The sequence below is a fragment of the Cryptotermes secundus genome, unplaced genomic scaffold (genome assembly GCF_002891405.2).
Source record: "Cryptotermes secundus unplaced genomic scaffold, Csec_1.0 scaffold216, whole genome shotgun sequence".
Classification (NCBI taxonomy): domain Eukaryota; kingdom Metazoa; phylum Arthropoda; class Insecta; order Blattodea; family Kalotermitidae; genus Cryptotermes; species Cryptotermes secundus.
In genome coordinates, this window is record NW_019727090.1 from 1,329,127 (window position 1) to 1,354,148 (window position 25,022).

Sequence of the window (25,022 nt, forward strand, 5' to 3'; positions counted from 1 at the left end):
TGAGAATTAATTATTATTATTATTATTATTATTATTATTATTATTTTTATTATTATTATTATTATTAACTTCTATTTGTGTATGTATGTGTATTGTCCTTTCTCACCACATAATGGAATAACCATTCGAGATGTACTTATTTTATTTTCTCACCTGTTAATGCTAACTTTAATTTTTCATGGAATTATTATTAATTTAATGCCATTATACAGACTGTCTTATTTGTATTTTGTCTTTTAGTTATATCTGTATTTCTATGTACTCGAGCCATCTTTGTTATTGACCTCTGTGCTCTTAAGTTTGCACATAAATAAACACGAATTGAATTGAATTGTTATTATTATAGATTGTAGATTAACCATATGAAAACCTGGGCGTGCATTTCGAATCTTCATCTACCATATAAATTTTTGTGAATGGTACGAAAATGAAAATCATGCGAAATATTGAGCTGAGACCGACACTAATATTTTTAAATGTAGGTTTGCGTAAATTATGTGGTCATAGAACTTCTAAAACTACTTCTTTTAATTTCTTAAATATAAAATTAAAGGCGTGAGTTCACTTTTCTTCAGAGTGACAAATTAATGCACATAACCCAGCTGTATACTAGTAACTAATTACTAAACAACGCTTCTACAGAATAAAATGAAAGCCGCTGAAGCAAATTCTTGAGAATAATTGAGTAACTTCTGTAGGCCATTGGGCTGTTGCACCTGTTTTCCGATATGTGAGCTGTTGCTGAATGTATCCAGCGATTTTAGTAGACATCAAATCATGTCACTTACGTAAGAGAGTGGAATTCTGTTTAAGAATAATTCAAAACGTCTCTTCAGTCCTTTTTATAAACATTTCTTCATGGGTCGAGAATTATTAACATAGTTACAGAACGATAAGTTGAATATAGTAGATTTATGTATTTCGTCTTAGAACACTAGTACAGGTATTCCCAGATTCTTGGAAAACAACCCATATACTGCGTGGACTTTTATTTTGGCAGACAACTTGAATGTTAAAGGAATTTTTAATGGAATGAGAACGAAACTTAGTCAGTAGTTACAACTCATGGCTTATAAAGGCAAAATACTGTAAAGATACTGCGATAAAACTCACATGTTTATTTGTGCAAACATAACTTACAAGATGGAGGCAGACTGTTTGAAATCTTTTCGCTGGCCACTAGTGATCCGCATAACACGAGCCTGGGAAAGTCCGCTCTACTAGAAATTTGCACAAAGATCAGTAATCAGAGAGATTATTTTAATTCATAAATTTCTTTGCTTCTCCTGAAAAAGAACTTATTTAAATGGAAGAGAGGTATGAATATTACTAGTACGTCTCGTCATATAAATATTTTGCTTGCTATTTTGCATGGAGAGTGAACTGGTCTATAAGCGAGGAGACTGTCCTGTCATATTAAATTTATTTGGTAGTGTCACGAAAGCGAGGTCATGGTTCGATCCAGTTCGATGTAAATGGTAACATCCATGTTGTCACGTCATTTAATTTATTTACAGTTTCCTTGTGTCAGTGCTTCGGAATCAGTTTTGGGCATCGATTTTGTAAGGCGTAGCCATTGTTATTCGTCGGACCCCAAACCTTGGAGTTTAAGGCACAAAAAAGAAAAGTGAAAATAGGCCAGAGACAGGGTAGAATGTAAAACCATAAGCAAATATATTGTCACGTGTTTCCTAGGTAACGCGACAATAATTCAATTGGGTTTCAGGATTTGAGCGAATATTTATTGAACACACTCTTTTACAGTCACAAGTACATTTATTATTTTCACTTTCAGTATCACAATTACTGTTTCTGCTATAGTCAAATGCAAACAGAACTGTTCTCGGCAACTTCTAGAAGTCAAGTACTGTCTGGTACATTCAACCCATTTAAAATAGGCCTTTCTGCGGGCCGCTTACAGGACACCTTTCTCAACATTTTGGTTTTCCCATTGTCATACAACGCTTCGAACAATTCGTTGTAACTGTGGAAGCTCACTGTTAGAATTCCAATGCTGCATTCTATTCCGCTGTTTAGGAAATGTTATTCATTGGCCAGCAACGAAAACCGAAATATGTTCCATAGTCCGGCTTTTAGGCTGCACGTCACGATATTATAAAGTATGATCTGTTAGCAAACAGTATCTAGGTAGTAGGGCAGGAGTTGCAAACCGCAGCCTAGTCTCGAGCAGTTACTACTGGAGTGTAGGGCAGTAACAGTGAACTGTTCCGCTGTGTCAGACAATAGCCGGACAGTGTACTCACACTGTGAGCACTGCTTATTCTTACATTGCCATTGTCTGAGAGGACAGGATAATTTTTAGACTGTAATGTTTAAAAGTAAAGTTGTCCCTGTGCTTAACTAATTAAGCACTAAGCCATGAAGGCGTATGGGGGAGTGGATGAATAGATACATAATTTGTTGAGCTTGGAACTAGTTGGAGGTGAGTGGTCAGTTTCATGCCCCGGCTGCTAGGGGGCTGGGTGGGTCCTAGGGTCGGTCTGGGCGACGTTGAGATGAAAAAATTCTTGACCCTACCGCGACTCGAATTCCGAACCCTCAGTCATCCAACTCGTAGCCAGTCGCTATACCGACTGAGCTAACCGGGTACCCTGTAATGTTTAAAGGTTCATTTATTTTCCTTGAAAAGCAAATTTCATAGGAACCAGGGTAGCTCAGTTAGTACAGCGAATTGCTTACGGGCTGGAACACCTAGGGGTCGGGGTTCGAATCTTGACAGGATGTGAAATTGATCATTCACCTTGAATCTACGAACAGTCTCGGGGTTAACAATGATTGAGTTATAACTGTACTTCCTTATTATATTTTTCCCTTGGCACTACAGCCCCAGTGGGCCTAGGCCTACCTCCATGAACTTCTCCGTTCACTTCAGTTTCTATAGATTTTACACATTTGGTAGGACTCATTGGGCGGGTGATCAGCTCGTCGCAAGGGTACTTCCTTATATCAATTCCATTTACCAGTTTAATATTGTGGTGTTTTCTCTTATGACACCGTGTAAGTGTTGTAGGTAGTTATAAATGTTACGGAGGATCGGCCTCCATATGCCGGGTGCTTGTTCTTACCCTGAAAACTGGGGCAGTAATCTTTTCTGAAACGTTAGTATTTACTTGCTGAGCTAGATGGCATGATGACTCAGAAGGACACGGTATGGCTGGACCTTCACAGCCGTAAAAATTTCAAATCTCACAGAAGAACTATTGTTTTATTTCGTGCAGGAGACTTTTCCGAATTCAGTTGCTGTTTTTACTGTTATCAGGGCTGGAGTAGTCCGCGCTCGAAGGTGAGACAGGCGCTGCTACAGAGGTTCTGAATAATGGCCCATGGCACATTTTCACCCAATACTACGCAATATCAGGAAATTTACAAAAAGAATGGATAATTGTCTTCACTTGCAATGCTCTGAGAGAGAATCTATATTAGAACGTGTACAATTCTGTCTTTTGGATATAATGTCGTGCAGTACGCCGAAAGTTGACAGACAAACCGTGTTACCTCCATCTTCCAGGATGAAGAATAAGCGAGATGAGAAATCAGTATGAAGCATACATCAAGAAAATCTTAAATTTCATTTATGTTTTGTTCGCTGAGCTTACTGCCTGCTTCATGTTTCTCACTTGTTTGACTTACTCTTTAACCTGGCCGCGCCATAGCTCAAGCGGTTAGTCGCTGGCTTCCCACCGCGGCGGCCCGAGTTCGATCCCGGGTCTGGTCAAGTGGGATCTGTGGTGGACAAAGTGGAGCTGGGGCAGGTTTTCTCCGAGTACTTCGGTTTCCCCTGCCAATATTCATTCCACCAATTGCTCCACAATCACCCTCACCTATCATTTTGGGCTGGTACAATAGGCCAAAAGTGGCCGCAGTACTAGGGACTTAGTCCCACCCCACTAGCAATAAAAAAAAACTCTTTAACCTTGAAGATGGAAGCAACATATACGGAAACGTCTGTCCACTTTCACCGTTCCACACAGTATTATATCTCCAAAGACAGAAATCTTCATAACCATAGCTGTGAGAAGCTCAAACCTTACATATTACGATGAGTTTACACTCCCCCTACCTCACGATTCAATCATTGCACCCCTACACCGTCCCCACCCATCTCACTATTTTCATGTCCACATACTGTTTCTCCTTTCACAGCTCTGCGCAGAGTAATCACGCAAAGCCGTTTCCTAGCAATGCACCCATCCATAATGTCGTGATGATGCGTAGTTTCATGCTCACGTTAGTCACGGGGATAAATGCACTGTCTCTCATATAGGTCTATAATGTGATAGGCTCAAGGCCGAGGAAGATGGCTCAAGAGGTGAAGCTTCTTTCTTGTATTCCGAAGGAGATAATTTCGAATTTTGACCTGGAAGTCGCTATTCTGACTGAAGTTTTAGTGATTTTCCTCAGTCATTATAGAACATTCCGGCACAGTACCTTAAATTAGACAAAGGCCGTTTCATTCATTATTTTTTCAATTAAGCATTCACTACCTTCGATCCGGCGCACACGGTAGCGTAGTCGGTTGAGGCACTATGTTACAAGCCGCAAGGTGTCGGGATCGAACCTCGATGAGGTGGATTTTTTCAATTAGCCTAATTCTTCCAGTTGCACTATGGTCCTGGCGTCGACTCAGCCTCTAGCAGAAATGAATACCAGGAATAGTCTTGGGGGTAAAAGGCGGCCGGCGCATAAGGCTGACAGCATCACAACAGTCTGTGATCCGATTGTCTAGAAAATGTGGGAGCCTCGACGTCTCAAATCATATGGGCCTCCATGGCCTGTTACAAGGACAGCTTTACTTACTTACTTTTTTTTCATTGCTAGTGGGGTGGGACTAAGTCCCTTGTACTACGGCCACTTCTGGTCTATTGNAAGCCCACCGCTGCTTTCTATCCTGAGCCAGGTGGATCCAATCCATATCCTTATCACATTCTCTGAGATCCCATTTATTAATATCCTTCCATATATGTTTAGGTTTTCCCGGTTGCCTCTTCTTTCTGATTTTCCTATAAAACCTGTACATATTCCTCTTCTCTCCCATGCGTGCTATATGCCCTATCCATCTCACCCCCCATGACTTGACTCACTGTAATTGTATTTCGCCAAGTGTCAAGCTACGAACACTCGGAATTACTAGGCTTCTGGACTGTGTCCATCTTCCAGTGATCTAAAAAACACTAGAGAACACAACGTCTCGGTGACTGGAGCTGTTTTTGTCCTCAGGTAAGGGGGTAGGCAGCTACTTTCTTGGGTCGTTTCGAACCATTTAGAATATACAATTTGCGAAGCTCGTCATTATGCATTATTTTCCAGCCCCCTATAAAATAGGCGATGGGCTCTTTCCCCGGGATAAAGCGGCAGGAAGTGTATTTTCCAATCACCTCCATCTTGTGCTGAGGTTCAGAATAGTGGATCTATATCTCCACTCTCCCGCACGTCTTTATGACTTGGAGCTTATATAATGAAGCCTAGGGATAACGTGTTTATATTTTACCCTGTTCTCAAACACCTTCAGTCTATGTATCGCAACCATACAAGGCTATAGGCAAGGTTACACGTTCTTGTATTTTAATCTTTAATTTTTTGGACAGCGAACGAGAAGACACAAGACTCTGAACTGAATGATACCAAGCATTACACAACTTTAATCCTCTCTTAATTTCCCCATGAATAATATTTGGCATCTTAAAGTAGCTGCCAAATACTTTAACTTTGTCACATTTTCGAAGAATCTATTAGGCATCTGCTTGTTAAGATTATGTCCTTCATTGTGGTAACGATACACAAACATGTAGTACTTAGTGTTCTCTGTGTGTACTTCTAGACCGCCAGTCACAGTAACCGCGCGGACATAAGCTGTCTTCACTCGCTCGGACACTGGAATCGTGTGTTCGAATCTCTGTGAAGAATGATTACGGAACTGAATTAGAGGCCTGGGCCCTGAATGGGCTGGAAGAGCCACTGGAAAAAAAAAATACTTCTAGACCAACCTCGTTTCTAGAGGCAGTTAGTTCTTCTGTGATTTTCTTTGTGGTAATTATTTTACCCTCTGATCACGGTGGCCACTCGGTCTTCGTTCGCTCGAACTTTGGAATCGTGGGTTCGAGTTCCACTCAAAGCATGGATGTTTGTGTATGCATTTATTCTGTGTTTGTGTTGTCTTGTGTATAGATAGTGGCCTTGCGACGGGCTGATCACTCGTCCAAGGAGTCCTACCGTCTGTGTAAAACACACTATGAAACTGAAGAAGAGGCTAAGGCTCAACAAAGGGCTGCAGAGCCACTGATGAAATAAATTATATCACCTCCACCCCAGTAGATTTGCATCATTGGCATACACAAGAAGCTGACGTGTCTTATTCACTTTCAATCACAGCTGGCTCTCTTGGACCTCCCTAACGGTGTATTCTAAATCCAAGTTGAAAAGCAGTGGCGATAAAGCATCTTCTTTTTTTCAGACATTTTGAGTAGGAAGTGTATCATTACTTATACGGACTTCTCTATAAGTTCCATTAGAACACATTTTAATTAGAATAACGCGTTTCCTGGCTATACCAAGCTAAGTGAGCATACTGTATAATAATTTCCTCCTAAACGAATCACAGACTTTGTGAAGTATATGATTAGCTGATGTGCCTTCTCACTGTACTCCCACTTTTCTCCAGTATCTTACAAATACAAAACGTCTGATAAACAATTTATCGACTACGTTGACACCCACAATAGCGATTCTCAATAATTTCGTCTAGGTAGAGAAGGAAGCTGGATAACAATTTTTATGACGTGAAAAACTACGTGTAACATGCTTGGAATATTATTAGTCAGCTTTATAACAAAATCCTAAAGAAAAAATTAGTTTGGGGCCGGCTGTTTGTGGAAGTCGTGTCAGCATTGCAAAGTTCAGGCAGATCAGAACCCCGTTCTTTGCAAGATTGTCGAACTCTCATGTTCATTATCCGATGAAGAAACTGCCATAGTCTCTGTTGCTTTCCAAAGGAATGAGAAGAGGTTCCTGGCAATAACGGAATTTACAAAGATCTGAAAACAAAATTCTCTAAAATACTTCAACCAAAGCGGAGTGCAATAAGCCGTGTAGTAGCCCTCCTCAATGACGTGTAGCCACTCTCGTTGAGCGTCACTTTGGTCGTCAATTGCTCTAACTACCCTTCCTCTTCTCTCGTCTTTTCTTTTCACTCTTTGCTTTGTTTTGTGCGCGAAGTGATCTTAGCAATCTTGAATGAATGTACTGGGAGCGGTGTGAAATTGGGGATGGGAATGCTGTTCAAAAAGGTGACGATAAGAATTACTCCACAGGACGACGGGATGTTTATGCAAAGAAGTGACTGAATCACGCAAATAATTAACAAAATCATTAATTTATTTACACTACAGCACTAAACTATGGTGCATAATCGGCCCTTAAAGTCTGACATGACACTGTAACACTATTATGTAACTTAATAAGACTGGGAGACGCGGATTTCTCGTCTTATCGTCACGAATGCTGGTTTGAGACTGTTTCTACAAAGCGTCATCCGAAGTTAATTATCGTTGGCTCCAAATGACGTAAACTCCTTCTTCATTTAATTTTGATTGGCTTACGAAACTAAGAGGTCGACAGAGCTAATCAAATACCTCTGATTCTGAGATGTTCTGGAAACTTCTATGTGCGTGGCTTCGGTAAACTGCCGACTTTCCATCACCAGCTCTCGTAACTTTACTTCATATTGCACACGTCTTGTTTATCTTACATGGATAGAATTCTTAGAACTGTTTAGATTAAAATTGAGCATACACAATGTAGCCCTTGAACAGAAAAATGATACAATATCTTAGTTTAATTACAATCAGTACTGAAGAATGCCGTCTTCTGCAATGTGGCGCCGTGCAAATATTGTGTTAACAGACGTTTTGGAGGAACGTATTGCCTCCATTTTCAGTGCACAAGAAATCCGCGAGCGATAAAATAGCGTGAGCAGGTGTTCCTCCGTAAAGTCGGTTAACACAATATCTACACGGCGCCACATTGCAGAAGACGGCATTCTTCATAGTCACCGCCGTGAAAACTTCAAATCTTACGTATATACAATCAATATCAATTTCTTAATTAACACAATGCATACATACCAAAATATATGCGGTGTCAAGAGGTAACGACCGTTTACACATCTTGGAACTTTGTGGTCTATAGAGGTCATCTTGTGGTCTTCAAAACATATGGGAATCGAAGGTTTGGTTAATATGCTCTGTTAATTTTATTTTGTTCTTTAAAAAGTTAATATAAAATCTATCTATCTGTTCATCTAGCTATCTGTTTATCTACGTGCGTATATATACATCTGTCCATCTTCCTATGTACGCACATTTCTACACATCTGTCATATTTTTTCACCTGAATAACCTGCAAAATCTGCAAACGAAAATTAAATTCTCGGAAAGCTTCTTCGTATTAAGGTTACACGCATGTTGGAGTATAAAAATATCCCATTTTGACATGCACAAAAACTGAAAGACCTTCTTCGTCTCCATAAAAAACGAAATCGACCGTGTGACAGATCCCAGTCTCCTGCTTGTTCTTTCATTTTAAACAAGACATTTTCTCAGATATTTCTTCCCCGCTTTATGTTCTGTTGGGCTCCTAGGCGACACCTGAAGGCACTTAGATTCCGTTTTGTGTCAATTTTGCATTCTCTTCTTCACGCTGATTTATGTTGAGAGAGAAAGCAAGAAAATCCTTATGTAATGTACCCTGGGTTGCTGCAATTCTACAGCTGTCCTCTTTTGCAACGTGAATGTGTCTCCATCCGGAACAAGAATAGGAAGGAGTTTTCAACCTAGTAGCAATGTCCAAAATACGCTTCTTAAGATTGGCTTCTACATATATTTATAGCAGATACAAAGCAGCCGTTGTAAAGCAAAACAAGTGTTACTTATATTACACTGAAGAAAGTTATATAAATTATTTTTTATTTCATCAATCACGATACTGGAAAATGACATTTTACATCTTACATACACCTGCATTCTTCGTTTACACCAAAGTTTTGTACGTGAGCCGTATTGGAGAAAATCGATGTTTTATTAAAATATTTTTACAAAATGACTTTTGTATAATTAACGGTGCAATTGTAACTGCTACAAATGAACCTAGAACCAATGACAATTATCGAAAGAGTATTTGAAACTCTATACTGCAAGGAATTGTGCTCAATTCCCAGTAGGAAATTCCATTGGAACCCGTTAAGGGAAAGGAACAGGTGACCTCTTCAAGCCTTTAGTTTATGAGCTTTTGTGAATGTGACACATAAGATTTCAGTAATACAGTATGGGCCAAAAATACAGTACTGAAGTGAAAAAATATCCTATTGATACCACGGTCTATTCATGTGAAGGCCCCTTGCACGACAGAACCTTCTGAAATCCTGAAGAAATGGTCCGATCACCATGTCCCTGTAGCGTTCTTGGGTGACGGTAAGAGCATTGCCTTCCTCATCCTCAATGAAATAGGGGCCTAATATACCGTGTGCTGAGACGTCACACGTGTACTGTGTAGCGGTTTCTGGACGATAACATCTGGCCGCTCATGCCAAGAAAGCGAGTTGTCTGGCGACCACTTCCGTATGAGCGGAAATAATACTCATCTATGAATATTATATTTAAGCATCCTGTTGCACTCCATACGATAAACGATATAATGATACAAATTCCGTCCCAAGTGCAAACCATATATTATGTGTCCTTGATCTTGCTCCTCTACACTATATGTTTCGGCCTCAGACGGCCATCATCAGGTGTATAACACTCACGTTGCTGTCACACTGCACCCAGCCCAAAATTTAACATTTAAAACACTTCCTTGTTCTTATCAACATCTACTTCGTTGATATCTGTCTGGTTTGTAGATTATTTTACACACGTTAATTTTGACTTTCCTGTAGTAGCGCTATCAAATCTTTAGTTCTAATTTTAAAATCCTTTAAAATTTTTTCTCTAATTTTAAATTTTAAATTGTTAGGGTTATTCGCCCTATGTCTAAAGTGCTGCAGCGTCTAGTTCTTGTTTCCACACTGTACAGGTGTTATCCTGTGTAGTCTTCCTGTGTGTGTGCCGCTGTTATTCTTTACTACTACTTTAGGCACTTTAGACATAGGGCGAGTAACCCTAACAATTTAAAATTTAAAATTAGAGAAAAAATTTTAAATGATTTTAAAATTAGAACTAAAGATTTGATAGTGCTACTACAGGAAAGTCAAAATTAACGTGTGTAAAATAATCTACAAACCAGACAGATATCAACGAAGTAGATGTTGATAATAACAAGGAAAGTGTTTTAAATGTTAAATTTTGGGCTGGGTGCAGTGTGACAGCAACGTGAGTGTTATACACCTGATGATGGCCGTCTGAGGCCGAAACATGTAGTGTAGAGGAGCAAGATCAAGGACACATGATATATTGTTTGCACTTGGGACGGAATTTTTATCATTATATCGTTTATCATCTATGAATATTTTTTCCTCCGTTGAGAGATCCATTTCCAACAACTGCACAACACAACTACCTTTTCACTACTGGGAACACGTGCGGCTGGAGCTATGCCCCGACGACAAACGCACATGCGCGTTCAAGATGCGCGAGTTTCAGTACTGTTTGTTTGGCACATACTGTAGTTGCTTTCTCCTTCATGCCTGCCTGTCGTCAGGGCTCTGATTGGCCGACTGATTTCTACATTATCTATTGTCCCGTATTTATTTTTTTTTTTGAGCTACATAGAATGGAACGGGGCGGGACACTATATGCAGTAGGATATGGCCTATGATTGACCATGTGTGTGTGTTGTACTTAAGAATTGTCCAGGATTAGTAGTTCTTAAGAACAGGATCGGAAGAGAACAACACTAGGCGACACTGAGAGGCATCTACGTTTCAGTTGCCCTTACAGTTTCGAAAGTTTGCCGGAAGAAGCCACAAAGCGCGCACTCGTGCGGGATCAGGACTCCAGTGTTCTCAAATGGACCGGTGGGAGGATATTCTGTGAAACCCCTGGCTCTCTCTCGCTCTCCATGGTTTTAGTCCGCAAGCGAATTATACCGAGCGAGCGACCGCCGCTTGTCGGCGAAGTTAGTGCCCGTGGCTAGAGGTGTAAATTGTCATATGCTCAACCAACATTTCACTGTTACAGTATGAATATATACATGGTGAGAATACAGTAAGAATTTGAAAGGAGTCGATGGCAGCCTGTTTCAATGTGTTGAACCTCTATTTTTTATTGCTAGTGGGGTGGGACTAAGTCCCTTGTACTGCGGCCTCTTCTGTCCTACTGTACAGCCCGAGATGATAGGTGAGGGTGACTGTGGAGCAATTGATGGAATGAAAATTGGCAGGGGAAACCGAAGTACTCGGAGAAAACCTGCCCCAGCGCCACTTTTTCCACCACAAATCCAACTTGAACGGACCCGGGATAGAACCCAGGCCGCCGCGGTGGCAAGCCAGCGACTAACCGCTTGAGCTATGGCGCGGCCCGAATCTCTGGATAGTCCGTAACCCTGCCCCAAATTAAAATCTGTATCCCATGTACACAGAACATGTCATTGAGCTACCTTATTTATAATCTCTTTTATGTGTGTTATTTGAGGATGGTTTATCACTTGTAAATTTATGTGGCATGGAAAAGACGAAAGGGTAATAACGTGTGTTGGAGTGGAAACAGTACTGTGCATTCTCTTTGAGACAAACCAACCAACTTTCAATTCCATAAATTCAGGGATATTCTTAATCTTCTAAGTATCAATGAATGAGTGAATGAATGAATGAAGGACGAATGAATGAATGGATGGATGGAAGGACGAACGAACGAACGAACGAAAGAAACAAAGAAAGAATGAATGAATGCATAAGGGTTGGGCCCTTCCGGCCCTTCCACTGCGACTTTCAGTGCTCTGAGTGGATATCAACAGCTCAGGGAAAACATGGCACCATCTAATTAGTTCCTTGAAAATAAAAAGATTTAGGAGAAAACTTCTGTACCTTTTTCAAGGTTACATAATTTCATTCACGTGAACGTGACGAGTTGAAACTGCAGCACGCGGTAGCGTAGTTAGTTGAGGGGCTATGCTACAAGCCGGAAGGTCGCGGTTTCAAATCCCGATGAGGTCATTGGATTTTTTCAATTGACCTAATCCTTCCAGCCGCACTATGGCTCTGAGGTCGACTCAGCCTCTATCATGAATGAGTAACAGGAATCTTCCTTAAGGATAAAGGGCGACCGGCGCGTAAATCTGACAACATTACCGCCATCTTTGAGCCGATTTTCTAGATAATGTGAGACCCTTAACGTCTCACAACCATATGGGCCTTCATGGCCTCTTACAGGGATAGCTTTATTTACTTTTACCCGACTAGGTGCGAAATAGGTTGAGACAACAGTCAAGAGTTCAATACTCGGGAGTTTCGATGCATTTGCAAAGCGATTAGTCAAGTGTACCAATATTGATGGAGCATATGTCAAAGGTTCGAATATCATATGTTTTATGTTTTGTATCCAATTTGTATCCAATTGCAACTTATTTACTGACTCTGTTGTGTCATTACATACCCAGCACATAGTTCCATATTCTTTGTCACTGAAAATATCGAAGAAACTTGGAATGTGAAATGCACCAGATGTGCCGCTTTGTTTTCAATAGGCCTTCTCGGCCTGTCATCAATATTTTCTCTATGAACCGGGACAAAGTAAAAATTCCGTTGTAGTTACATTTCAGTCTAAATTGTGAGCTCCTACTGTCTCCGGTCCGAGACGAGTATCATCCAAGACAAACCCAGCTCAATATCTGAGTTGACGTCTAATCATTTCTGCATGTAGTTAGAGATATGCAGAAACGTAATACACTTTTCGTATTATCTTGTTGTCAGACTAGTGACATTTTTTATGATTTTAAATTCTAAAACAAGGTATGCTTTTAGAAACTTTCCTCCTCGGTTGTTGTTATTGTCGTTTTGTGTTCGTCAGTTTTTTTCCGTATTTCTGTGATGGAAATTCTGCTGCACATCGGATTTTCTTTACAGGCGTCTTTCCACTTGACTTGCTGTAGATGTAACATGAAATGTCTTCTTTCTAGACTCATGGTATTTGTATTACGTGCAGACACTGCTTGTGAGGTTCGTCTTGGAGCTTTAATTTCCTTTACAGTCTCGGAAGCTCATTTCTCGTCACAAAAATACAGTACAAAATAATTTTCTTGTGTTAGTACGTACACCGAAACACATAGGACTGCGATACGAGAGGCAAAAATAAATTTCGTCCTGGAAACATAAACAGCTACTTACAATATCCTGAATGAGAGAGGAAGATAATATTATAATGAATGTTACTGAGGAGATGGGAGATGTAACTGCGTCAGGCTCTGCCCAGCAGTGAACTTTGGTGTCAGCGGCGTTGGTCTTCTAGTCTCTAGTTAGCTACTTTGTTAGTCAGTCAGTTAGTCAGTCAGTCAGTCAGTCAATAACTCAGTCAGTACCGGATCTGTACCGACCGCAACAACCTATGCTCAAGTGTGCCTGAAATCATGGCTTTACTGAAGCTGTAGACCGTTGCAATCAGTGGGCAACACGTACCTTCTAAAGTGCAGTATACTGTAAAGTCGTTTTATTCAAACTCATAGTTTGTTGCATCCACCGGTATTTTGTACGCTGTATATACTATATTATATACCGTAATGGATTGGCTAACCGATATACATATATAATACGCCAACCTATATGTTATATATGACGTATAATATATATCGGTGCATCCACTCGTTTTATGTGCAAATTTAATCTAAGAATATGATACAATAATTAAAATCATAATTAAAACCGACCTGAAGATGGCATATTTGTGCCGAAACTTGTCCTAGACAGCTTCTCCACTTGTTGGAAATAATATCATGTTGACTTGAATATAATAGATATTGCTTGTTCTTTCAAGGTGTCCGGCAAGGGAGGTGGACTTCCAAGCGCTAGAGAGGGCGCTGTCATTTTGCCCTTACGCCAGTCTGACCGTACGTCCAAGCTGTGCTGTTAACTACCAGCGCGTAATATTGCGCTGTATTGCAATGCCTCCCCGGTTGGCAGGAACAGAAAGCGACAAATTAAATCTGTCAGCCATTACATAACATTGCCTGATCACGAGAGTAACGACTATAAAATTGTCAAATAAAATAAAATATATAGCAGGTTATGGCCACATGAGTTGGAAGAAATATTAAATAAAACACATTTAATTTGTTCACTGTTTTATTTTATATAATTTATGTGTGAACAAACAATGTATTGTAATTTTATATGTAGCTCAGTCGGTATAACGATGGACTAAGGGCTGGACGGCCGGGGTTGAATTCCCGGTACACGCAAGGTTTATATTTCCTCCTTAGCTTCCAGACCGGCCTCCTATATGATGGGTAGCGGGAGCTCCTTTACAGACTGTAAAGCAGCAGGGACATGAAGCAAACTACTTACCTTCATCTAGTGCCTCAACTCCACCAAAAGTCTTGATGGTGTGATGCTTAATTAATTAAGTACAGGGGCAACTTTCCCTTTTACTGCTCGTGTACTGAAGCAAGGGATCGCGCCGACGAAGGCACGGAACTGCGGCCGCTGCTGCGTACCGACAGCTTCGGCAAACCCGTAGCTTTACTCCTTGTCCTGTTGTCACATATTGTACCATTAGTTCATCTGCCAATTTAACCGAAAAGAACCGTCCGATTTTCTTACCTCTTGAGGCGTGTAGGTATTTTTTTTTATTACTTGGTGGGGTGGGACTGTGTCCACTTGTACTGCGCCCACTTCTGGCCAATTGTACCAGCCCCAGATGATAGGTGAGGGTGACTGTGGAGCAATTGGTGGAATGAAGTTTGGCAGGGGAAACCGAAGTACTCGGGGAAAACCTGCCCCAGCGCCATTTTATCCACCACAAATCCCACTTTACTAGACCCGGGATCGAATCAGGGCCGCCGCGGTGAAGGCTTGTAGGTAAGTTGGTTTTATTTTAGCGTCCTATTGCACTGATTTATATTCATAATGTGCATATATGAACAGTCTTCAAGTGCAAACAATCCCATCTACCACCTCTACACTACATGTTTCGGCAGTATGCTGCCTTCTTCAGGTGTATCGATCCGTTAACCATTTCACTGCTTGCCTTTATATGTCCATTGACAAATAATATTAAATTTGTATACGCCTTTATGTATAATAATAAAGTTTGCATGTTTAAAACTTGTTAAAACCTATTATCTCATATGTAATATTTTTAAAATTCGTGTTTATTATTAATCATAATCATAATCATAACATGTAGTGTAGAGGTGGTAGATGGGATTGTATGCACTTGGAGACTGTTAATATATACACATTACGAATAGGTAAGTTGGCTTTCGGTTTCGGAGACTTCTACCTTCCACAAGGTAGTTGGATGGTGCCACGCGTGGCACATTTCGTCCCATCGTTCATGTTGACCTGACCGACAGAATTAAACCTACCGGTAGCCGTGCTACTCTTAATACACACTTCAGCCTCACCAAGACAAGAAAATTCCACCTCAAACAATGGATTTTGATAATTTGAGTAATAAAATGCCGTTCTCGGAACTCAGCTTTCAAATTGACCTTAGACATTAAATTAGAAATACACTATTTATATAACGGAAATAACTGCTGCAGATGTTGCGACGAAAATAAATTATGCAAATATTGAACTAGATTCAGGGTACAGTCCATATGGCGGGCTTTTGTGTCACTGTTGATGGATGTTCGGATTCCAAAAGACTGTTTTTTTAAATGTGTAATATTTATTGACTCATCCTAACAGAGCTTGTACAAGGAGTTAGTTGGTAATTTCTGAAGCGTTATTGTATATTCGTAGATATATCTAAGAATTCACAATAATATTGAAACCACTTTGACTAATGATTCTGACACGTTCATATATGCATTCAGAGCCTTGGGCGACGGACCACTGAAGAGTGGCATCAACGTGTACGAACCTCTGTAACAATTCGGCGAAAGATATTGATTGTTATGAAATATTTCTGACACTCTTTTCATTGATGAGAAAATTTCTAGGTCGTGAAATGACCTCCATGTATTTCTTGACATGACCTATTTCATATCAGTCCGTCACGTATTTTTCATTTTTGTCTTTTATCATTCTGAATGTTCAGAAGAGTTTGAAGTCCTTGATGGAATAAATTTAGTCATGTCTTGTACAGAAATGGAGAGTGTGAACACAAATATCTGCCTCCCCTTCATATATTGGATGGCTAAGGTATTATACGTAATTAGGTGACGTCTATATTATTTTATTGCCAGATTTAGCGTGTTCGAACTATTAAAATGAAGCGTTTTTTTCGAAACTTTTCGTGCCTAGTGCCAGTGATTCATATATCATCGCCATTAACCTAAAATTGGGGTACGCGGTAGCGTAGATGTTAAGGTGCTATGCTACAAGCCGCAAGGTCGCGGGTTCAAGTCCCAGTGAGGTCATTGGATTTTTTTCAATTCACCTAATCCTTCCGGCCGCACTAGGCCCTGGGGTTTACTCAACCTCTAACAGAAATAAGTACCAGGGATTAATTAAATAATTTTCCTATGGAGTGAAGCCATCTTTGAGCCGACTGTCTAGATAATGTGTGACCCCTAACGTCTCACAACCCTATGGGCCTTCACGGCCTGTTACAGGGATAGCTTTACTTACTTTCTTTTTACTTTTTAACCTAAAATGGAAATGTAAGTTACACGTTTGTCACTTTGTAGCTCTCAATTCTTCAGAAAGAAATATTTAAAGCAAATGTTGACATTTTTGTAGGATCTAGTACCATTTGTCACACAATTTTCAGGACCTTACTTTGAGCAATGTTAGGGCCACAGCCATCTCAGAATTTTGAGAAGCAATTGTAGGTATTGTGATTACTGATTGAGCAAGTTAGAAAGTAGACAAGTAGAGGCAATTTGTCCCTCATAGCTTGAATCTGAAAGTGAAATAGGGAGATGGACTCATGGATATGGTGGTATCAGCAATCCATCTATTTTTATGAAATAGGGAACATATGCAGAAATTGAGTCAGGTATTTCTCTGTTGATGGCAATACATTGACCCTTCGTCTGTTTTTTTTAAGTTTCTTGGAATGGGGTGAGACTGAGTCCATTTGGTACGTCGGCCACTATCTGGCCTATTGTACCAGCCCCGGATGATAGGTGAGGGTGATTGTGGAGCAGTCGGTAGAATGAGAATTGGCAGGGGAAACAGAAGTACTCGGAGAAGACCTGCCCCAGTGCCACTTTGTCCACTAAGATAACACATGACTTGACCTGGGCTCGAACCCTGACCTCCGCGGTGGGAAGCCAGCTGGGTCCACTCGGCACGTCGGCCACTGATTGGCCTATTGTACTTGCCCCGGGTGGTTATGATGATGGAGAATTTGGTGGAATGAAGATTGGCAGGAGAAACCGAAGTACTCGGAGAAAACTTTCCCCAGAGCCACTTTGTCCACCACAAATCCAACTTGATCAGACCCGGGCTCGAACACGGGCCGCTGCAGTGGGAAACCGACGACTAACCGTCTGAGAAATGGCACGGCCCCTTAGTCTGCTTACTTTCAGAGAGAACCTTCAGTTGCAGCTACATGTCTTTAGCAACGTATAATTCATGCATCTGAAAAATTACAAATGTTTACCTTTAACGGCTGAGAGATGGCGGAGTATGTTTCAAATTGCTGTAAGACAAAAAAAATCCTAACTACAGGGGCCATTTCTTCCTATCCACATTCCCATGTGTACCAAGAAATGGGCTAATATTCTTTGCAACATCCCTTCAACTGCAGTAGGTACAATATGGAGTCGAATCAGACAGGACTTATTAGATTATGTAGCAGCTAATAATACGATGATCAGTGGATAAAGAAGTGAAAATATTTTGAAGGAAGCAATGTGGTCTAGTTTCATTTGGGCAAATTATCCTGACTACTTCCGAGAGAGACAGAGGAAAACACAAAAACTCGCTACCAGGATGGCGACTTTCGTGTTTCTCGAAGAATTCTTTATCTGATTAAAAAAAAATCCCGGAATTTTCCAGAGGCAGCTTACTGAGCAAGTCTAAACGTCTTTCTTGTGTTACAGGTGCGGCGATTGTCATGAGTCGCCGTGACGCCTTGTCCGCCCTAGGAGCTTGAGAGCGGTGATGAGCTCGCTTGCACTTGGAGTACCTCTCATTATGGTTACAGTACTGGGCCTGCTGCTGAACGGGTACATCATGCTCGTTGTTGTCCTCACAAAGCAGGTACTAATTCTATCTCTGCTTTCTCTTGTCTCTCTACTATCGTGTTTTTTTCCTTCCTTGATACTTCCCTATATTCCTATTCCTTTGTCTGCAGGAAGTTATCTGTGAAAAGATCATTGAATCTGTACAGCGGCGACGGGCTACATGTCCTACATCTGCATTTCTGCTGCCTTATCCTCACTTCTTGGTGAGCTGTTATCTAACAAACCTAGCATCAAGTATAGTAAACAGAATTTTGTAGATGAGCGAACAGAATCACCGGGATATTTTTCTTGCTCCACCCAAATGTGTCGCCATCTTGTCGTGGTGGTGGAACTTGCATGGCTCTGTAACCTGGAGAGCTATGTCGGCGGTAGTTTAACTACCGGTAGGGTCACCCATGCAGGAAGGGTCAAAGGGTAGAATTCAGACTAAGAGAGATACCGTGGTCCTCCAGGTTGGGGGTTGGCCATGGGGCTAATAATCTCATCCTGTGAAAAGAATTTTGTTCAGAAACCTAACAACCAGCCTCGGATAAGTGGAACATATGGGAAACGGACTAAGCAAAATACAAGGAAGAACGATATTGTGAAGGCAACTTGGAATGTACGAACATGCTGCAACCCGATGTTAAACGGAAGGCTATATTCCAAAAGAAGAAAAGGAAGACCCAGGATGAGATGACTAGACGATGTTGAGAAAGACCTGAAGAAGATGAAGGTGAAAGGATGGATAAAGAAGATGAGGAATAGAGAGCAGTGGAGACTGGTTGTAGAGGAGGCCAAGGCTCACCCAGGGCTGTAGCACCGAGTGGAAGGTAGGTAGGTATTTTTCTTGCTGCAACCTCAGACTGGTAGAGTTGCAAACGTCTGCCTCAACTACGGTACTCGAATTCCTGAAACGACATTCACTTCAGACAACTGTCGCTGTATCAAAGTTAAAATTCTTGCCTGTGAAATTATGACATATCCTGTTAATTTTAAGGAATGTGCATGATATGGCTTAGGGTTACTCCCACCTCAACAACTCACACAACCACCAGCATGTTATTGGCCATAGTAGGGAAATGAGCAGCTTAGAGAAAGATTTGCCTCCGTTCTGAAGTTAGTATCGACTTCAACGAAAACTGGAAGATTGCTTCAAGCTTCAATACAGGCGAACCACGCCCACACGGGAAACTGAATATGACTTATCATTTTCAGTACAGAACTAATAAAATAAAAGCAGCTTAACAGGAAGAGAAGGATGGCAAGGAGAAGAACTTTCTGTTTTTTAGAATACAGGGATATAATCCTATAACGAAGAAGAAACAACCACAAAGTTGAACACGTTCGTCGATTACGAAGGAAAAGAAATTACGCTTGCTACGCTAAATGACTGGAACAACAAAACACGAACGTTAATGGAAGCACGCAGTAACCCCCCCCCCACTCATTACTTTTCATTAGCTTAGTTTCATTACACGCGGGGTCTTGGTTGAGTAAATATCTCGGTTAGGGTGTTGAATAGGCATGGGGCTGAACCGAATTGCCCCAGAAAGGCAATAGCACTGCGTGAAAACCGATGACAGGAGTGATATAACACTGCTGCATCTTACGAAGTTTCAGAAAATGACGGTTAATATTTTAAGATTTTCAAAGATTTAAGTAGCTTTCAGTGGGATACATTAAATTTATTTTTAAAATGACATTCATCCTTAAATAATAAAATATATGACCCAGAGAAGACAGGCCTATTACGAGGGAGAGTCTTTAAATAGATCAGAAATGGATATAAAACGGAAAATATGTGATATTCAACATTGAAACTTTTTTTTCTCTCGACGTATCCTTCGTCAACATTGATACACTTGTCCCTTCGCTTACTAGTGTGTCCAAACCCGCAGCGTAAAAGTCTTTTGACTGTTGTCTCAGCCACTTCAGCATCTCCCTCTTCAACCTCGTCTTCATTAGTGAAACATTTGCCACCGAGGTGTCTTTTGAGCGGACCAGACAGAAGAAAGTCACTAGGGGACAAGTCCGCGTTGTAAGACGGATGTTCAAGAAGTTCCCACTAAATTTATAGTTCTTGAATTCTCTCCTGGATTGCTCGGGCTGTATGGAGTCTGGCATTGTCATGATGAAGCAGTAGCCCCCTTGCCAGTTGGCGTGGAGGTTTTCCGCGAGTTGCATCCTGAAGCTTCAGCAGAACTTCACCGTACGTTGCAGAATTCACTTTTTACGGCATTTCTGAAAATGGGAACGGTTACCATTTTGACTATTGAAACCAGCCTCTGAATATGAGCGTACACTCCTGCTACCTAGACCTTTATTTTTTCAAAAGAAAATAAACGAATATATAAAAATTTACTAGGTAATGCCCATCCGGTCCGCTACATAGACTGTCATGAAACTGGATTGTTCTGCTGCATAGTAATACAAAAAAAAATCCTTGGTTTTAGTCCGCAAGCGAACTATACCGACCGAGCGACCGCCGCTTGTTGGCGAAGTTAGTACCAACTTTAGCGGATAGAAAGTGTCGCGTGGTCAGCGCAACGTATCCCCACGGCCGTTAATTTCGGTTTTCTAGACCGGAGCTACAAAGTTAATACACGCAGGAAACCTATTACATCAATTACAGATGTTTTACTTCCATTTGTGACTTATTTAGTAACTCTCCGTTATATTTAATAATCACATTGTGTTGATAGCCGATCACAGTGGCCGCGCCGTCTAAGGCATGAACTGTCTTCGCTCGCTCGACAACTGAGATCTTAGGTTCGAATCCCACTCAAGGCATAGATGTCTGTGAATGCGTTTATTCTGGGTTTGTGTTATCCTCTGTGTAGGTAGCGGCCTTGTGACAGGCTGATCTCTCGTCCATGGAGATTACGAAGCCGAAGAAGAGGCCAGGGCCTAACAAATGGCTGTAGTGCTATTGATAAATTACATTACATTACATTACAGTACATTACATTACAGTCTTTTGTTTACGATGTTAATGCAACATGTCCTGACCATACGCGTCCTTCAATATGTACATCTGTCTGTTGCTGTAGGCTCATGCACTGTATCATTCCCTTGGTGAGTGAAGCATTCATTGAAAAAAATTAAGCTAATAATTAAAAATTTAAATTTATATTCATTATCCAAGAATGTATCAATTGCAGCTTAAATAAATTGGTATGCCTCGAATGAATTTATTGGGTGTAGTGTTCATGGCTGGTGGATATGCACTGCCATCCACCTACTACGAACTCGGTAAGAAAGCGGTTTGAATCTTGGTCGGATTACCCCTTACCCTGACTTCCATCTTTTGTTCTTTTTTTCAGTCGCTCCAGCAAAAGGTACGATATTACCTTGAAATTGTCAAAATCGCCCCCTTACTTCCCCATTTACTCACCGTTCATGACTATCCACCCCCCTGGAAATTACGTGGCCCCTTCAGTTCAAATTACTTCGTTAAATAAACCAAGATGCAATAAGGGGATCGCGTGTCAAATTTACTCTCCCTTCCCCTCCTCTTTACTGTCTTTTTCTTTCATGTTTCTTTCTCTGTCCTTCGTTTCCTTACATTTCTATGTTTGTTTATTTTGACATATAGTTGCTCGTTTCCACAGGTTTGTTTCTTTACTTCTTTATTTGTTTTGGCCTTTTAATTTTCATTCGTTTCTTTCCTTTTTCTCTTCTCCTTTCAGACAGTTATATTATTGTATATGTGCACACGCGTCTTTGTGTGTGTATAAGGCATGGCTCATTACAGAATTTCCCTTCACTAAAATGACCATCCCTTACAACAGTACCCGGCTGTGGTCATTACAAATTATGCGAGAGCCTGCTCCATATCCTTCGCTCGGTCTGGCGGTAAGTATACATGCCATTCAAGATGGTTGCCCTTTTTTCGACAAAAGAACTTCAAGGCATGATTGTAAAAATTTTACTTAGTTGCAAGTAATGCTTAAGCGGCCTCCGTAGCCTAGGTGTAACCTTCCCACCTCGTGACTCAAGGTACGCGGGTTCAAACCCGGCGGAGGTCGTGGAATTTTTAAGGGCGGAAAAATTCAGGGAACAAGTCCTCCGGGAGGGACTTTAAGCCGTGGGTCCCGTGTCGTAACTTTACGGCACGTAAAAGAACCTCATGTCCCAAGGGGACCTCTGAGCCAAATTCAGGACGTTTCCCGCCCAACAGTAGTCTCTAACGCCTCTGGTAGATGGGGGAAGCATCGAGATACCGCTGAGCCAGTAGAGGCCGAACTCGCTGGCTGAGTCGGGACTGATGGTAACCACCAGTACCGGTAGGATATAGAGACTGGTAGAATAACACAGGGGGACGCACAATGGACCAACAGTTGGTCTAAGTGCATGGGGAAACCCACCCTCTCCAATAACAACAACAACAAGTAATGCTTACATAACACCAGGCCAAATTTCTGGCATCTGCTACATGATCTGGGTGAGATTGTTTGCGATTTACTGGCCTATGAGCTTGCCGATTGCTTTGCGGTTTCGAATAGGGGCAGAAGGATTTGACATGAGGAATTTATGTCTCTTCCCCTGGATAGGCAAAACGATTTGCAGGAGGCTGATAAATAAGCGCTCTATGCTTACCTCTTCTTTATGGCGTCCCCGCACAAAAATTCTTCCGGGTTTGTTGCCCGTATTTGGGTTGAAAGTCGATGTAACATCGTGAACTCGTCTGCTTTCCATTAGCTTTGTGACGCTTTATTTGTCTAAATCTATTAATATTTTCAACAGAGCAGTGCTTTAATGAATAAGCTCGGAAGCAATCCTTGTAAAATCGACTTCCTTTAAACGCTTCTATCTATACAGACGGATCATCAGGGGTTGCAAATTAACAAGTATAGAAATCTCTTCTCATGCTCCACTACAGAGAGGTCTTCTACAAGGAAGTCGTTAGATACAGTATAATCTCAGGAAATTCAGTACAAAAATAAATATTTATTACAAAATTTGTAATTTAGTTCTTGCAAAAGTCTATTAGTGATTACACTGCCATGACACTGCAATATGAGAATAATTTGCTTGCTGTTATTTTTATATATTACAAAGGAATTCAACGGAACGCGGTAGAGCAGCTGATTGAGGCACTATGCTACAAGCCGGAAGGTAGCGGGATCTAATCCCGATGAGGTGGATTTTTTTTTTTTCAATTTACCTAATCCTTCCAGCTGCACCATGGCCCAAGGGTCGACTCAGCCTCTAACAAAAATGAGTACCAGGAATATTCCTGGGAGTAAAGGGCGGCCGGAGTGTAAGGCTGACAACCTCAGCGACATCTGTGACCCGATTGTCTAGAAAACGTGGGAGCCTCGACATCTCACAGCCCTATGGGCCTCCACGGCCTGTTACAGGGATACCTTTACTTTTTACTCTACAAAGGAATTCTTTTTAGAGAAGTTTCGTGTCTTTTACGATATTCTTCAACACAGAATTTCGGAACCATAGACTGTGTGGTTATGCTTCCGTTTCCGCTTCATGGGTTCGTAGGGTCTCCTTATCGGGACTGTTATTAGTATCTAGGCTGATGATATTGTGGTTATAATGTGAGGGAACTCAGGATAGCCTCCAAAGTCGTCTTGTCCATAAGTTTCATGAAATTCCATCATTAATTTGAAAGTCACCGAGGGCCACACACTCACACTCAAACATGAAGCCTACCTTCCCTTAGAACGGAAAGCCGGTTAGTAATTTCCCTTTCACTTTCATCCACTGGAGTTCCGCCCTTCCAGCTTTGCGTAGTAACGTTCTAACCGTCTGTTAGCTTCACATTTCTGCCTGTTCTTTATATCGATTGAATTAAATTTAGCTGCAAATAGGATAGGTATATATTTTATTGATTTCCGCATACTCTTGGAGATCCACGATGAAGTGTCAAAGAAATCCCTTAGACACGCTACATAAACTTTTCAGTGTTACAGAACCAAGAAGCAATTTCTATGATCTTATTGTCTGGATTATTCAATTGGAGTTTCAATCGCATTATAAACTACTCATACTGTGGTTTCTTGTGTTTCTAATTCTGAGATAACACTTTAATATATATTGCTGGTTCTTAATTTTTTCTACAAGGTCAGCTGGCTTTCTGTGGTCCGTTTTAGAACCCTGTCATAGTCGTAACAGTCTTGATATGTTAGTTTACGGCCTATTAACTACGGCTTTCATTTAATATTGAAATTGAAGATACAACATTGATATTGTGACATAAAGCCCGAGGCATAGTGAAGTCAGAATAGATTTTCATTGCTAGGCAACGACTCGGCAAACATATTCCCGCTGCAATGAATAAGCACGCAACAAACGAGTGACTTTTGTTGCCATGCAACGGTGCTGTAAACATGCATTCCCAATAAGAGAGGCTGTGTTTTCTCGTGGTCCGTGCAGAACTATAATACAGAAGAGTTCATTTCAGAAGTAGCAGTCGAGTCTCGACACGCCAACCTGCCAGTATATGAGTAGAGGAATTGAAATAATTTGAGTCTTCGGAATTGATAGTCGCAGAGAAATGGCAAGAAAGGAATTATGCGGTGAAAAGAAAGTTTCATTTGTGGTGTGAAGTAACAGTGAAACTGTCAAAAATCCATTGCCTGGATACAACTAGTGAAGACGGAGAACCCTACATGTAGTGTGTGTGTGTGTGTGTGCAACTTTGAACTGTAAAGTGTATAGATCAGCGATAGCGCTGTGTTCCCTGTAGTCCCGAGTTCTGTGAATGAAGTGTC

General features: G+C 41.0%; 1 protein-coding gene across 2 annotated transcripts in view; it reads left to right on the forward strand.

Moving 5' to 3' along the window:
- The window catches only part of LOC111864312, a 240,933-nt gene that overhangs the window by 198,219 nt on the left and 17,692 nt on the right, over positions 1-25,022 (forward strand). For both annotated transcript variants that reach the window (XM_033751388.1, XM_023851466.2), the window contains one exon: positions 18,166-18,325. In XM_033751388.1, coding sequence (XP_033607279.1) covers positions 18,227-18,325 — 99 coding nt within the window. In that variant the 5' untranslated portion in view covers positions 18,166-18,226. The remainder of the gene's footprint in view (positions 1-18,165; positions 18,326-25,022) is intronic.